The 16,587-nt window shown below is 42.9% G+C and overlaps 1 protein-coding gene and 1 pseudogene across 4 annotated transcripts; one reads left to right on the top strand and one right to left on the bottom strand.

Annotated features, from left to right (window-relative positions):
- The first annotated feature begins 65 nt into the window (after positions 1 to 65).
- LOC146497957 (homer protein homolog 3) lies at positions 66 to 16,576 on the top strand. Of its 4 annotated transcripts, none has more exons than XM_085141277.1 (10): positions 66 to 701; positions 885 to 933; positions 4,087 to 4,243; positions 7,225 to 7,356; positions 7,455 to 7,559; positions 8,746 to 8,858; positions 11,447 to 11,603; positions 15,544 to 15,642; positions 15,739 to 15,819; positions 15,931 to 16,576. In XM_085141277.1, the coding sequence occupies exons 2-10, from the start codon at positions 911 to 913 to the stop codon at positions 16,114 to 16,116; spliced, it is 1,053 nt and encodes a 350-aa protein (XP_084997403.1). In that variant the 5' UTR covers positions 66 to 701; positions 885 to 910; the 3' UTR covers positions 16,117 to 16,576. The 4 variants fall into 4 exon arrangements, with proteins under 4 accessions (XP_084997403.1, XP_084997401.1, XP_084997402.1 ...); XM_085141275.1 differs by having other exon boundaries at positions 8,725 to 8,858; XM_085141276.1 differs by having other exon boundaries at positions 7,455 to 7,568.
- Positions 5,909 to 6,964, bottom strand: LOC146497958 (protein LZIC pseudogene; annotated as a pseudogene).
- Positions 16,577 to 16,587: the final 11 nt, after the last annotated feature.

Below are 16,587 nucleotides of genomic sequence, written 5' to 3'. Positions count from 1 at the left end.
GAGTTCTCTTTAATCTGCTTAAGAGGGCAAAACAACAGGAGGATTCTCATATTGCAAAATTTCATTACACCAATAGGTCCTAAATGGGCTGTTGCACGACTCTTCACTTTTTTCTTCTTCTTTTTCTTTTTTAGGTCAAGGCAGACCTTAAAGCTCCGGTTTGCACTGCACACATGCAGGCGCGTTGACATAGTTTCCATACCTGACTGTCACACACAGCTGGAGCGGGTGTTTGGAGGCTGCAGAGCCAGCAGGTGGTACTATACTGCCGGCTGTTGAATGCGAACAGCCGGCCGGATGAAGAGCCAACAACTGAAGGGGAGAACAGAGAGGTTTGGCCGTACAGGATAAGCAGTGAAAGACGAGGAAACAAAGAGAGGTCCCGTGTTCTGTGGCAGGACGAAGATGGACTCGGAACAGCCCGCGGTCACTTCAGCCATTGCCGTCCGCAGCAGCTCTGCTCTCCCCGGCTTCTGACTCTGCGAGCTGCTCGGGGCAGGACGGTGCCACTTGGCGGGCTGCAGCAGGCGGAGTGCAGCGCCTTGCGGTGAAACCTCCCCCCCCTGGAGAATAAAGCAAGAATAAAGCATCTGGTAGCTGTGACTGAAAGGAAGAGGAGACCAACTGGGACAGCAGCAGCAGTTTCAGGACGCAAAATATTGTTAGATAACAGACTCGACGAGGTTTTACACCGAAATGGGGTAAGCGCTTCTCTATCCATGACACAGATTTAACTAGACTTTAAGTAAGAATTAAGAGCGGGGAAAATGTTAAAGTACAGGGACAAACTTTTATGATTATTCCGGGTTTTTTTTTTCTGGTATAATTTTTTTATTATTTACGTTAACAGTTGTCTAACCAATCCTCAGTCTTTTCTTTCACAGAAAAGAAGTCTTGGTGATCTTCTAAGATGTTTCCTCACCACAGAGAAAGGTATGGCCATCTACCAGCTTGTCCTTTTCTATTTCTTTTTTTTTTTTTTTCACCCAGGCATTTAGATTTCTTGTACTTGCATGTGACATTGGGATGGCAGACACTTTACATAAATCTAACACAAATACTTTGAGATCTTGTTATCAGATCAGGGGGACTTAAGCTTTGATTTAAAGCAATCATTTGTAGTGAGTTTAAAACTGTAGTAGTAAGGCTGCAGATGAACATTTATCACTGCTCTGCTGATGTTGGCTGTGGAGCACATCTGGAGCAGCGCTCTGGTTTCATTTCAGACTTAATGAATCTGTTAAATTAAGACATATTGTTATGTAGCCCCATGCGGCCCCAGCTTAGTTTATTTAAAACCATTTTCAGCTGATTGGGAGGAGAAGTATAGACTCTGGGGCCATCCTAGGGGAGCAGGTGTTACCATGACAAAATCCTACTTTCACTTACGTTAATGTAGATATTTCCTATTGCTGCCTCACTTCCTTTTTTATTAATCAGACTGTGTAGTGTTTAACATTTCTCTTAGAAGATTTAGATCAAAAGAAACCAGGTGAAACAGATTTTAGATATTGTAGTTAGTGACAGAGGTCAGAGCTACGCCTCAGGATGAACACACTAATTCCTGTCTAATCACTCCCAGGCTTTGTTATCATGCTTAGAGACCTCCATTAAGTAGGCCACCCCCTCTACTGAGGATGAAGGTCAAGTAATTGAATTGTTCTGCTGTTCAGTTAACAGAGGGGGAAATAATTATTCGATCCCCTGGTGAATCACTTCATTCGACAAGAAAAATAAACATCACATAAAAGTTATAATTGATTTGCAGATCAGTGAGTGAAATTCTTGACTGCTGCTATGCAGCTTGATGCTTCAGCTCCCTCCAACCGTTTTCTGTAAGATTGAGGTCTGGAGCCTGGCTGCACCACTTTATGATCTCTTCTTTAGCCACTCCTTTGGTGCTTTGACAGTATCCACAGTTTCATGGTACATGGCCCCGTCCGTTTCCACCTCTGTGCTTGTCTGTAGAGGATGGTGTTCTTTTAGTCGAACTCAGCATTTCTCTTCCAAAGAGCTCGATATTGGTTTTCTCGCAAACCTTCTCTAAATCGAGATTGTCACTGGCAAACTGAAGACAGAGGTGTGCACGTGCCTTCTTGAGAAGGGGAACTTGCAGGTGCTGCAATATTTCGATGTATTGCATCATCCTGTGTTACCAATGGTGTTCTTGGTGACTGCAGTTCAGATCATTAACAATCTCTTCCCGCTGATCCACCACCTTCCTCAACAATCATCCTCAGCCCATTTGTCAAAATCATGCATGCAGCTCCAGACATAAGGTTTTTGTTTCATATTTTGTCTCTATTAAAATGCAGCTGCCATTAAAAACTACACTGTTCATTTCTTTCAGCATATACATACACTAGTTTGACCACCTTTGTGTTTCAAACGTTTTCTGCGAGAGGAAACTAAACATGTTGACACAAACACGTTTACAGCCTGTGTTTGTCCGTTTGGTTGATTCCTGGTTCGTTCTGTTTGCAAAGCGGTCCGCGTTGTTCGGTCGGATGCCAGATATTATGTGGCAGAGCTCGTCACCTCAGGCAAGGTGAAAGCGTGGCAGTGATGGGATGATATTAGAGTTAATAGCAGGTCCACCTTCACTCTTACCCATTTTATGTTCTGTGTAAAACTAGCACTTTATGATTGTTTGACATCAATGACCTTATTGACTGAGTCATGGGCTTCATGGAAAATAAAGAATAACATAAATATGACAGATTATTTGATGGTCCATTGACTTTCTGATAACTGGTTAGTAGCTTTATTCCCCTTGGGCTTAACAGATGACCTGTTTTTACCATTTTCTGCAGAGGTCACAGCGGGCTGACCTTTATGCTGTTTCCTATCTTAATCAGGAAGCATAAAAGCCGCAGGCAGCAGAGTTAAAGTGACTGAAAAGCAGAATTACAGCATGGCTTATTATCAGACTGGAACATAGTTGAAAGGGTTAGGCTTCTGCTGCTGTAGCCCATCTGCTTCAAGGTTAGATGTGTTATGCATTCAGAGATGCTCTTCTGCATAACTTGGTTGTAATGAGTGATTATTTGAATGAATGTTGCCTCCCAGGTAGGGTCAGAATTGAAGCAGGCTGGCCCTTCTCCTCTGACCTTGGCATCAACAAGCTTAGTGGATATTTTCAGACCATTCTCTGTAAACCCTAGAAATGATTGTGCGGGAAAATCCCAGTAGATCAACAGTTTCCGAAATACTCAGACCAGCCTGTCTGGCACCAACAGCAAAGTCCCTTTTTTAAGCACCTTTCTCCAATCTGATGGTCAGTGTGAGCTATAGCAGGTTATCTCAACCATGTCTACATGAAATGCATCCAGAGAAACCATTGTTGGTTTTTGTATTTACAATGAGGTCACTGCACCAAGACTAGCCAAAATAATGCAGTTCCACTGGAAATAGCTATAGTGCGTCCTTTTTTTTCCTTTTTTGAACTATTTCATTACTTTACTACATAGCAGCTCTTCTGATTTGCATTTCTATACCAGTGAATGACAGCAGCGTCTTCTTGTGATACTCACTTTCACCCCTGCTAAGGAGAAAAGAGGGGTTAGCAGTGCTGCTGCTCACACCACAGGGCAGTGGCTAAACCACCTCCCGGCACCACTGACTGTGTTGCTTTGATATATTTACCTCGTATCCAGGATACATCGGAGCAAAACCTGCCAGGCGCAGATCAGAGCGTGGAGGATGACGACTCGGGAGAGGGTTCAGAGAGTTCTAGTCAACATGCTTTGCCAGCTAACCCTGTTTGACTGGTGGATGACGCAGGAAAAATAGTGGGAGATAGCCAAAGGATGATCTGTCCCTGGATGACAGGGGAGACAGAGATGTCCTGTTATGAAAAAAAAGACAGATTTGTGTTTTTCATGCAAACAAGAAAGGATTTTTAAGCAAAACGGTTTTATTAATGGACCATATTTTAATGGTTTGATGCTCATTTTATACATTTAGACTTTACATTCAGTTCCTTCAGTGCCAGTGCACATTACTGTAAGTCTGCAGAGGGATTTTTACTTTGACATTCCCTTCTCACAGCATCTAATCTTCATCCCTCTGTGATTCCTCCTTCAGGGAGCAGCCGATCTTCAGCGCCCGGGCCCATGTTTTCCAAATCGACCCCACCACCAAGAGGAACTGGATACCGGCCAGCAAGCATGCTGTCACAGTGTCCTTCTTCTACGATGCTACCCGCAACGTGTATCGCATCATTAGCGTGGGCGGGACAAAGGTGAGTTTTAGATTCAGCAAAGAAGACAGATTAAAGATGGACAGGGGGAGAAACAACAATAAACAAATACAGATCTGCTGTCTAGAAGTAATAAATAAAAGTTGATGGCTTTGGAATCAAAAGGGGGTTTTGAAATAATGCCACAGGTCTAAAAAAGCAAGACAAACAGCAGCTTCAGATTGAATTTTTACTCATCAACCACACTCCCACCAGAAGTCCTGTGAGGTGAAGAATTATATAACAAACTAAACCAAATCGAAGCTCAACACATCAGCAGCCAGAGCATCTTTGGTCCGGGCTTGTGGATTTAGATTAGGCGGGTGGGGAGGGGACCCATCTGATCTCATCTTATCACCTCTAGTGTGACCCACATTTCTGCCTCCCAGAAGGCAGCGCGAGGCAGCAGTTGGCCGTTCAGTAGCCCAATCCTGCCAGGGCTGGTGTCTGGCTCCACAGTAATCTTCTCTGCCACTGCTGCTCCTGCTGCTAGAATCCAGCATGTTATGTCAAGCACGTCGGCACACAAACGCAGAGTTCATGTAATCATTGGTTGGAGGGGAAAGGGGTGGGGGATGCTTCTTCTTAAGCTGCCTGCAGTTCTAGTATTTTCAGTTCCATTACTCTAACACAGGAAATGACGTAAAGGTTTATAAATAGGTGTGTTTTCCTTTTCTTTTTTTTCTTTTTTGGGGTCATGTGTTAGGAAGGACAGAGCCAGCTTTGGCAACTTCCCAGAGAATGATGTGATAAACCTGGTAGATATGTTTTGATTGTGCAGCTGCTGCCCTTTTGGCAGAAGTGTGAGCAATTGCCGAAACAGGTCTCGAGGGTGAACATGCGTGAAAATGGCATCCTGGTAACCTCCTATTAATGTTTGTGCCAAACCAACTGCTGATTTTAACAAAACCTGTTCAGTAATACAAATACAGCGGCTCAATACTCCAGTTCATGGCCTTGCTACTATATAATCTAAAGCTGTGGTGAGGCTCTGCTGAGGCCTATTTTTGATTTAAATGCTCCAGCATAAGTCTCTAATGTTAGTGCGCAAAGATTTACTATGAAATGTGAACCAAATGTAATAGCAACATGTCCAGATGCTTGTGGAAGCATTAAAACTCTCAATCTCACTGATGGGAATAAACAAAGTGAGTAGGGACCGTGAGTATCAGTGCTAAATTCCAAGACCACCCCTTTCATACTGTGGCTGATGAAACACTTAACTTTGGACCACAGAGTTAAATGCCAGGCTGGATGCCACATCCCTGATATGGCTAAAATGTGAACCCTGTTACAACATCTGCACACATCCTTTAAATCATTCTGTTTACACACCAGTACACAGTCTTCATATGGGGAGATACAGGTGCATTAAACATTCAGAAGAAGGTGTGATGGGGACGTAAAGAGAGTGTGTATGGTTTGGTGGGGCACACTGGCGTACCCGACCTTCACTTTGATCTTGGGACGCTTCAGTTACTAATATCGATCTCGCTCTGCTGTGACTCCATTGGTGTGACTAAATTTGACCACAAACAAACACGTTAACACCTGCCGGGCTTTACTCCCAAAATATGTCCCGCTTTATACATTCAGACATTACATTCACTTCCTTCAGTGCTCACTGTAAGTCTGCAGAGGGATTTTCCCTTTGACATGCTTTATTTTCTATTTTACTTTAATTGGAAATGTAATTTACAAAGTGAATATCATGCGGTATTTATTTGGATGAGAAAAATAGTGGAATTCAGTAGGAAAATGCATATTGAGATGTTGTCTAGTTATTAAATAATAGATGGACTGGTACTTATATAGCACTTTTCTACTCTACTTACTGCTCTCACCCATTCGCCTTAGTTCTTTTAAACCTAACATTCCCACTGAGGCTCAGGAGGTAGAGCGGGTCGTTTATCAACTGAAAGGTCGGTGGTTTAATTCCTGGTTACTCCAGTATCCTCAAGTTGAAGCATCTTTGGCCAAGATACTGACATGGAGTTGCATCTACTGGGATGTTTTAGTATAATAGATACGGTGCTTAAGAATAGAGATGTGTTTGAGTGAATGAAGCACTTTTTGTGCTCAGAGTAGAAGAACTGCTATATAAATATCATTACATCTGCCCAGGGATACGTCAGCAATCAGCCAGGGAACCACTTACCTCCCAGTTGGTGGATCTTCTGAGCAGCCACAGGCACATCTGTAGAATTGGTTTTCACACCACAGCTAACTAAAAGCATTTTTTTTTAATTTTTTTATTAAAACCCTTGTTTTGCAGTCACTTTTTCAAACTGAGTCTGGGTGTCGCTGTGGTGTTTTCAGTGAGAAAAGTCTCATCTTCTGGAGTAAGACTCTCTCCAAGTTTTCTCAAGGCTGTGAGGATGTAAATTTTCTGCTGCGTGTATACATCTGGTAACAGTTTCCCCATCATCACATCCGGGTCCATCTCTGCCTGTCTTATTCTCAGTCGTTCTCGGCTGCTTCGAGGAAAGAGTTGTATCAACTCCCAGGTTTTGGAGGCATCAGCCAAGCCTCCAGCGGCTCATCAGCCACTGAGCTCATCCACAATTATCTCATCTCCTGACATAAGTCATTGAATTCATCCAGCTGCTCCAAAGTTTCCTTCTTTGTCTCTTCATGCTCTTCCTCATCCGGTTCTTCTCAGCATTCCTCCAGGTCCATAAGTTGATGCATTAAATTATCGAGTTGTTCCTCCATATTCTGCCTCAATTTGTGGAGAGGTCATCTACGGTTAAAACTGCATTTTGATAACCTTCTTAGTAAAGTAAGAGTAAAATGTTACCAGTCACTGGTGAAATGTGTCATAAGTTATCATAAGAAATAAAAATAATAACTTGCAGTGCCTCAGTTAGAGCATGTTGGTATATTGCCATAGTGTAAGAAGGAAGATAGCGTCTGCTCCCAGAGCCATCTGCTCTCTTCACCTGCACCTAAGGGGACGGCCTCTGTTATCTCTTTATCTGCAGGCAATTATTAACTGCACTGTTACGCCCAGCATGACATTTACTAAGACGTCTCAGAAGTTTGGTCAGTGGGCTGACAGCCGCGCCAACACGGTCTACGGTCTGGGCTTTGCCACAGAGCAGCAACTGCATCAGGTAGGCCAAAGTACAGCACTTTTAAAAATGTGCCATCCATTTCTCGTAGAGGGTTTGTGCTGCATTGTCTAGTTCATGACTTGCCCTCTCCTGTAAAGTTTGCAGAGAAGTTTAAGGAAGTGAAAGATGCAGCTCGTCTGGCGCGAGAAAAGTCACAGGACAAAGAACTGGCCAACACTGCGCTCACCATCGCTGCTCCTCAGGTGAGCGCCGTCCTTTTAGAAAGCACGAGCATGAAAGAAGAGCAAAGGTTTGTGAGTGTCACCGAGAAGCTGTAAATGTGAAACCTCTGTTATTCATGCACATTTTGGGCATTTCAAGACTGAAATTAGATAATTAGATGAATGCACCTGTATTACTTGCTGCAGCTCAGCTATTAGACAGGACCGCTGTGACTAAATCAAAGGAGGGACGGGGAGAGAGGGGAACGAAAAGCAAAAGAAATGTGAGCTGGGTCAGTTGTCTCAGAGGGAAGTGAAAGTGAGGAAAACTAGGACGATGGTAAAATTATCCCATGCTGCTCAGCAGTACACCACACTCACATTTTCTCCCCACAGCTACCCAGAAGCCTCTGACTTGAAACACTTCTAATGATTAAAAACGTAGTCAGCTCAGGGCCCTTTTTCATCAATAAAGAATAATCAGCCTTCAGTTACATCTGCCTGATCTTGAGGAACATGCCTATTTCCTTTTTAATTCTACGGCTGAGCAGGTTCCAAGTGACGTCTCTCACTCCCGATCGATTTAACGAACACATTGGGAGAGCCAAAGCTCCAGAAAATTGCCAACTGCTTCAATTCATTGTACTTGCTAAGTGGCACTGCACTGCATAACCGATCAGTCCGCAAAGCACGCTTTCTGACTGTGATGTGTTGAAAAGGTGGTTTCGTGTTGTGTGCTTCGTGGTGATATGTTCTTCTTTTCCGTTTTTTCCACCTCACGGATTTCCTCTGCAGTTCTCACAGGTGAGTCGTTATTTAGAGGAAATGTAAAACACGTGTGCAGGAAGCATCTTTATTTTTTCTTTTTGCCTCTGAGTTTTATACATTTTATACCTTCTCTGATGGGCTGACAGCTCTAAGCTTCTCATTTATCAGACCGAAGCGGACGCTAAAACTATCGTGTTACAGCAGTCAGTCCATCAAGAACAAGACCGCGAAGAGAGAGTCATTTATTATTGTTATCACGAGCTGTATAGCTTTGTTTGATTTTATATGCAGACTTTGACCTGAATGGGATTTTAACATCTAAAAGCAGGCGGTCTCTCTTCACTTTGAATAAATCCATTTAATGCAGAGTCCGTTTTTTTATTTCTTAATAATTCTGCATTAGTTATTATGAGAGTCCATTTACTGATGTGTTTCTCAGGACCTCTCGGATGAACTCCAGTCTCCACCGGTGATGTGCGTGAATGGACCGGAGGACAAGCTGTTTCGCAGCCAGAGCGCAGACATCACCCTGTCTTCTGAGAAGGAGCGCATTAAAAAGATGCTCTCTGAGGGGTAACTACACACACACACACACACACACACACACACACACACACACACACACACACAGAGAGAGAGAGAAATGAAACCAAGGAAGCCTTGAAGTTTCATTACTGAGAGCTGAAACAGCCTGATTTCAAACACACCTCGTGACCTTGTTCAGTGAAAAAGGTTTTCTAGGTAAATCTCACAACTCGACAGCCATGTTGGTAATGCCAAGTCTTTGCAGTTCCACTATACCTGGGTTTGCATCAGCGCAGCACGGCTAGTTTTATGTTTTTGCATTTAGCCATTATGAAGAGGAAGACTGGCTTTTTAGAATATGAACAGACTGTATTTACAGATGCATACAGTCATGTGAGAATTGAATTTAATAACTTAATTTGTCATCTCTCACATCACCGTGGTGGAGTTCAGGCCCACATTTCCTTATACCGCTGCTTCAGCTCATTAAGGCCTACAGGCATTAATTTATGCACAGCTCACATCAGCATTTCAATCAGGTTGGAGGTGGACTTTGACTGGGCCTCTTGTAACGCCTTCTTTTTTGTCCATACTGTTGTATATTTGCTGCTGTGTTTAGGATCATTATCCTGTTGTGTGACCCAGTTTGGGCCAAGTTTTAGCTGTCAGCCTCACATTTGACTCTAGAGCACTTTAATATACGGAGCAGTTCATGGTCCCCTCAATAACTTTGTAGGTGCAAAACAAGCCCAAATCATCACCCCTAACAGTTGGTATGAGGTGTTTGTGCTGACATGCTGTGTTTGGTTTTCTGGTGCTGTGTATTATGGCCTAACTTCTCCGCTTTGGTCTCGTCTATCCACAGCACATTGCCCCAGTGTGCCGTGGGGCACACTGTTAGCGTGGTAACCTCATTAGAGGTTACCACACTAACCTCTAATGAGTCTGAGATGTAACTCTCGGTGATTTTGAAACTTCTGTGAGTATTGCACATTGTGATCTTGGGTTTCATTTTCTTGAACATCCAATCCTGGGAAGATTGTGGAATTGCGTTAACACATACCTGAATGGTTCAAGGACATCCAGCATCTACTTGAGCGTGTGGACTTATAGGGGTCAGAGATTGAGCCACTGACATTCTGATTGGTCGATGACCCGCTCTACGTGGCCACCCCAACGGAAAAGCATAACAATCTAGTAGTTGCTGTAACCACGCACTGTGTTTTACAAACGGTCTTTGTAACATCATGACGGTTTTTCAAATTTCAAGTGGACTGTGCTTCTGGCTGCACTTAACCAGACAATCCATTACCTTTTGTTTCCTGAGTGTTATCATGGTTTTCATTTTTTCTGTGTTAATTAACGCCGCTGACGTCATTCAGTTTGTGAAGCTCCTAAGGAAATGAACAGGCCATTGTCGAAGTGTTGACTCATACATAACACTGAATGAGGCTTGGAAGCATCCCTCCATTCAGTGCTTTGAGCCACCCACAATGCTTTTATACCCTATAGTCCAATTACCACGAAGAAAGCAGCAACGGTTACCATGGCAAAGTGTGGCCAGTTTACAACATCAAGCTTTGGAGATGTAGGACAAAGCAAAGGAAAAGGATCAAAGATGAAGAGAGCATATCAAATTCAATCATCGTATATGTCTTCTGTGCAGGCGGCATAAAAGTGGACTCATGGAGTGGGAACTGGCTTTTCTTACTCGCTTACAAGTCATGCATTCATCAAATGTGCAGGAAATTCAGTTTAAAGCCACAGAGATAAAGAAGTTTCAAGGTCACATCATTTTAAACTGGAACAAACGTCAGTGGGGACTGAAGAACTGTGATGGAAAGATGTGAAAAAAATACACAAATCTTTATCTGTCATCTTCCATTTGTCTTTTTCCTGATGGAAACAAATGTCAGCCTCAGTTGTTTTTTGAAGAACCTTTCCAACGTCTCTTGATGCAGTCGCTCAGTTTGATCTCTACTCTCCGGGTCGGGGCTTTAATAAGTGTTTCTTTGCTCTGTCACCAGACCTGTGAAATAAGTTCCCGTCTGCCCTTTAGGTGTGCGGCTGCAGGCTACAGCCTCCTTAACACTTGTGTAGTGGCTCTGTGATTGTGTTAACCAGGCCATCAGTGTTTCATCATGTTCCAGACTCTTGGCAGCAGTACAGCTTGCTTGTTACTCCACAACCAGCTATTGTGTTTAGCCTCATGTTGCAGTGCTTGACACAAGACTCGATTTAATATTGAAGTCATCAACATGTGGCAGTTTTGTTTATTACTAACACTGCATAAGCTTTTTTTACCTGTAAAGATTTGTAAGTACCTGAATCAGAATCAGCTAAATTTGCACTGCATTGTTTGATCAGTTTTCTCAATTTTATATAGCGGTATACAGAGTCAGATATGACTCCACTTAATGAAATCTAAAATCTAAAAAGCATTGTTGCTTTTGTTTTAATAAGAAACAGTTTTTCTTCTTTGTGAGGAACTTTAACATTTTTTACACTAAAGTTAAGGTCCAGCTCACTGAAACCGCAACTGATGAAACGAGTCTATCCCAGCTGCCATAGGGCAGGAGGCACGGTGCGTAGTTTTGGATTTGACGTAGATGTGTATTGGTATTCGTGTTTTTCAGGTCTATTTGTGAGATGAACCTGGAAGCTGAGCTCTTCACTTTACAGGACAGCAACTCTAAGTTGGTGGCAGCTTTGCATGAAGCGAATGCTAACGTGGAGCAGTGGAAGAAACAGCTGACAGCATATCAGGAGGAGACCGAAAGACTCAGAGACCAGGTGAGCCTCAGGGAGTTTGAGGATGCTCTGATGAAGTGTGTTCACCCTGAAGTCTCACCTATTAGGATGTTTTTTTTCTTGTTAAAAGTAGTAATTACTATTAGCAAACACTGGGATCCTCCATCCCAGTGTTTGCTAATAGTAATTACTGGATTGTTGGTTTTGTCTCTTTATCTTTATGACTGCTACAAATCAAACTCCTTGGATCTGAACTGGGAAAAAACCCCACTAAGAGTATACATCACTACTACTTCATCAGTGAACAATAACAATGAGATCCATTACTAAGCTTTATGCCAATAATATCCAAAATTGTCTGGCCACAGATACATTTAAAAAAGCTGGGGAAAAAGTGGTGTTTTGCTGAGCTCATGCAGCAGGAGATCTGGATTAACTCTGGGACTCCTGCTGCGTGTCACGCCCCCATCTCTCCCCATGTACCTGTCTAAAACTTTCAGAATCTAATGAAGGCATAATGACCTAAAATAAACGTACAATAAGCTCAACAGAGTACATGTTTTAATTTTGGGTACACCTACACGCTGCAGACTAAATTCTTCTTCCTCATTCCCAGGACTTTTTAACCTCCCACTTTTTTATTATGTATAGTAGCTTTTGTCTTCATAGCTTCTTTGTATCCCTGCACTCCAACTTTTATGTGAGACTCTAACATCCCACATGTGAGTTTTGCTTTGGATGCTTAAGCAGAAAGTCACCTTGTAAACGAAATCATTTTAAAGCAGATGGTTTGAAACTGCGTTTTAAAAAAAGTCATTTTCGGGTGATCGAAGCTTTACTAAAGAGTGCTGGAGTCAGATGCTGAAATTGGCTGAATGATCTTATTGTTTTATTTCATAATAATTTGTTTTCAATAGCAAAGACGCAGATTAAAATATCTCTGTACTCTGGGTTTTCACTTTCCTCCAGTGGTCCAAAGACACACTCAGAATTTCCCACTGCCTCACATCGCCTCTTGTCTAATGTACTCTGGCTGAGAAGGCTCCATCCACCAACTATCAGCACAATAAGGAGTTTAAAGAACGGAGGGATTAGTTATTCATGATAATGCACCATCTGTGACCTAAAAGTTGAGACATACGGTTAACAAAAAGTTAAAATTCTGAGTCTAAAAGCTGAGAAGTTTTCTCCTCTGGCCTCTGAAGCTCTTATACAACTCTGCAGTAACCTGTGGAGTAGAAACTAATGGCTAAGGTCACACCTAGTGATCATTTCTGGAGTGTAAAGCTGTGGAACAGGAACACAAGTAAGATTGGACAAGCAACAGAGAGATATTGCTGCAAGACTCGGGTTGGGGTTGTGTGCCTCTACGCTGCTGAGCGAAGCCCTGCTGCTTTTGATTGGGTCGTCCTTTGCAGACACTTCATTTCCTTGTTTTGAAACTGGTTGTTCAGAAAAAGGAAGCTTTGCTGGTAACACACTCCATCAATCTCTGACTTGTGCTGCAGGCTTTTTCCCTCAGAAGCTTTAATCAAGGCGTTATCTGCGCTGGTTGAAGCGGTTCACTAAGTACACGCCAAATTTCACGTTTCGCCACGAGGGAGTTCGGTCTAAACACCGAGAGCCTCACGAGGGTTTTACACTTGAATTACTTCTCAGGCTCCGGTGGATGCAGATGCCTCTGCCCTCCCTGTACCCACTCATCAATAAAAGGTATTTTCATATTTGCTGGGAGCTGATTCCTCTGGGGACGACCTCGCCTCAGGCTGACATTTACAAACCTCTCTGATTTGATGCTTTAACACCTCGATCCCTTTCCATTATAGCCCAGCCTTACAGTATCGATCACTACTGTTTAATTCGTAAGCGCTCCCCTGGTATTTCAGCAAGAAACAGCTTTCACTATTTTGGTCCACATCGACTGATTAAATCATACAAGTGAGAACCCCGTCTCCTTTGGACCGAGCTAGTTCCTACTGTTTGAGGAAGGGGACCAGGTGGCTGAAAATGGTTCATGTCTCCGGGGTGGTGTGTGTGTGAGAAGGAGAGGGGGGTTTGTAGGACAGCAATATCCTACTTTCAATGCCCCAGTTAGGAAAAAATGAAAAATCACCAGAGGGAGTTGGCATCCACTTGTTTCTCTCTTTTTTTTCCTCTTTTCTTCTTTTGAGTCTAAACCATACGCGGTTTAAAATAATCCAACGGGGCATTCGGGGTGTTTTTGGAGGTGTCCTTCTGTTTTTCTTTCTAATTCATGGAGCTCAGATGAAATGCAATGCAATGAGGATTTCATTCGTTAAAGTGTTGCTCTTCTACGACTTCATTATAGTAGAAGTAGCCGCTTATTGTTGCAGGTGAACGCTGTGAGCCATCTGTAGGTGTGAATGAAAGCAAACAGAGTTGAGCGCTCTCTGTGATAAGTTTAATTCTGTCCGCTGATGAGCTCTTTAGCTTTGATAAGAGTTATAGGTGTTAAAAGTCTGAGTTTTCTTGTTATTCACCTTTACGTTTCATGTCGTTGTTAAAATCTTTAGGCTTTTATGTCTGAATTACTACAGTGTGGTGCAGGGACTGGGGCCTTTCGGTGTAGAGGGTTCTCTTGCCTCCCACAGTGCAAACGCATGCATGTTACTGTAGGTTAACTGGTGATTTTGACTGGCCATAGGCATGAAAGTAAGCATGAATGGCTGTCTCTGCGTGTTATCTCTGTGATGGGCTGGTGACCTGTCCAGAGTGCATCCTATCTCTTGCCCTGGCACAGCTGGGATTGGCTTCCGCAGCCCTGCTTATCCCTAAATTGGATAAGCCGATAAGAAAATAGATGGATGGTCCAAACTGAGTGCATCATCAAAACGTTCTGACGAATGCTAGAATAAGTCCTTTTAATGTTTTTAGCTGTGCTTCAGTTATTTTGGTTGTGTTTTACCTTAATCCAGACTGTAAAATTCAGTGGGATGGGTAACCATGTTTACATTTATTCCTGGTGAATTCTAATGTCTATGCAGATACTATATTAGAGCCACACTTTGGTTAATATTTATAGCTTGACGTAGCAATAGTCATCAAGGATTTGGATACAATTTGGCATAGCTATTCCCTTAGGATGGAGTGTCATAACTTTAGTGATCGCAGTGACATCATCAGGTCAGAAATCAGTTTATTTAGCTGAATATTAAATACCTCAAAGACTAATCAGCACATGATAAACATGGTAAACATTACACGTATATAATATCAAGTGCTAACTCTGCACGTTAGCATGCTATTCTGCTATTTGATCTCATAGATAACAGTGTGTCCACAGATTCTTGCTTAGCTGTATTAAATAATGTTATATCAACTGTGATCAAGCCATAACCTCCACCTTAGACTGAATGGCATGGTGCAAAAATGTGTAACTTTACTGCTCAGGGCTTCCTTTTCAGTGCATAGAAAGCAGTGCTGCTGTTTGTGTTTGCCCACCAAAGCTATTTCTGGATTGTACACATGGTGACGTGCCAGCCAGCGTGCGAATTCGTCTTTGTGGCATTTTGTCCTCTTCCACAGCACTCTTATGAAACCAAGGCAGACGGAGGAAGAGGCGGATTGTGTTGGAGAAAAGCTGCACAGGATAGAGTGTTAAACTAGGCTAGATGGGCCGACTGGTGCCTTTCTGTGTGGAGTTTTCGTGCTCTCTCTGTGCCTGCAAAGATGTCAAAAAACATCCACGTAAGGTTAATTTTAAGCTGGTCAGAGGTGTGTTTGTGAGCATGAATGGCTGACCAAGGTGTTCCCTACATCTCAACCAATCTGAGAAACCGAACCAAACATGAGGTCACTCTGATCTGCATTTCACATTGTCTTTGTTCTCATTATAGTTCAATTGTTTTAAGTAGACCAGGGAAAAATAATTTGACTGAAACCAGTAATAGTCTGGACCAAATAAAAGCTTTTTAAAACGTTGTCCTACATACACAACATTTGCATTGGTGTGTTTTGTAAGGTGGCTGACCTTGAAGCCCACGGCCCCAGTGATCTGTTGAAGGATGAGCTGACCCAGTCCCTGGAGGAGCTGGAGGCCTTGCTGAAGGCTAAAGATGAGGTTGGATATTTGCTAAATAACAAGGAATGACATGACACATCAACAAAAACATATAAAAACTGACTTTTTGATGAGTACCTTTCATTCATTCTCTAGGAAATTCACATTTTGCAAAGCAAAAAAGCAGAGTACCACGAAATGGAGCATCAGCGTGACGAGGCCATCCACAGATTACGGGTAGGAGTGACGTTTTTACAGTAACTCGGCATGTTTTCATTGCTTATCAGGTTCTTCTAATAACCTTCTAATATTTCCCTCTGCCTTTTCTGTGTTTACCGTTCACTTCAGGAGACGGAGATGCGAAACTCAGAGCTGGAACGTCGCATCCAGAACACGGAGCAGAACCTGAGTAACTCTCTGGAGGACCGGGATCGCTTGGATACTGAGATCCAGAGAGCCATAGAAATTCTGGACATCAAGATCTTTGACCTTAACGACCTCCGCCAGAGCCTTGTTAAACTTATTGACAAATAGGAAGGGTGGGTGAAACACGGCAGAGTGCAACCTGTAAGAGAAATGGAAGAGAGGACAGGGGTTCCGGCAGGAAGCAGTAAATAAGAAGGAGCTGGTCCCGGTCCTCTTCAAGCACAAAACCCACCTCGGCTGCAGGAAGGTCTGTGTCACAGCAGTGACGGCAACATCACGCAGGCGCTGACTCTGAGCAGCAGCATATATATGGTAGAGCTTGTCCCGACTTAACGTAATGCTTCATGTTGCTTTCGAGGGTAACACTCAGTGCAATAAACCAACTTATAAGGTAAGTGCTTAACAATGCTAGTCATTTAGGATTTAGAACTGGTGCTTCTGGTCTTTCATAAGGATCACCTTTGTACCCAAAATCACAATGCAGTGTCAATATGAACAATAAGAGGCCTTGTTTTTCATCTTTACAACAAAATGAGTCCATGCTTAGAAACAGAGGAGCTGAAAAGTGAATGCACAAGA

The sequence above is a fragment of the Neolamprologus multifasciatus genome, chromosome 18 (genome assembly GCF_963576455.1).
Source record: "Neolamprologus multifasciatus chromosome 18, fNeoMul1.2, whole genome shotgun sequence".
NCBI lineage: Eukaryota > Metazoa > Chordata > Actinopteri > Cichliformes > Cichlidae > Neolamprologus > Neolamprologus multifasciatus.
The sequence above is the reverse complement of the archived record's forward strand: the minus strand, read 5'-3'. Positions and strand labels throughout refer to the sequence as shown.

Coding starts and splice junctions, on each gene's coding strand:
- LOC146497957 (XM_085141274.1), top strand. CDS start 911: ATGTTTCCTCACCACAGAGAAAG. Junction 934..4,086: donor TTTCCTCACCACAGAGAAAG/GTATGGCCATCT, acceptor TTCCTCCTTCAG/GGAGCAGCCGATCTTCAGCG. Junction 4,244..7,224: donor TTAGCGTGGGCGGGACAAAG/GTGAGTTTTAGA, acceptor CTTTATCTGCAG/GCAATTATTAACTGCACTGT.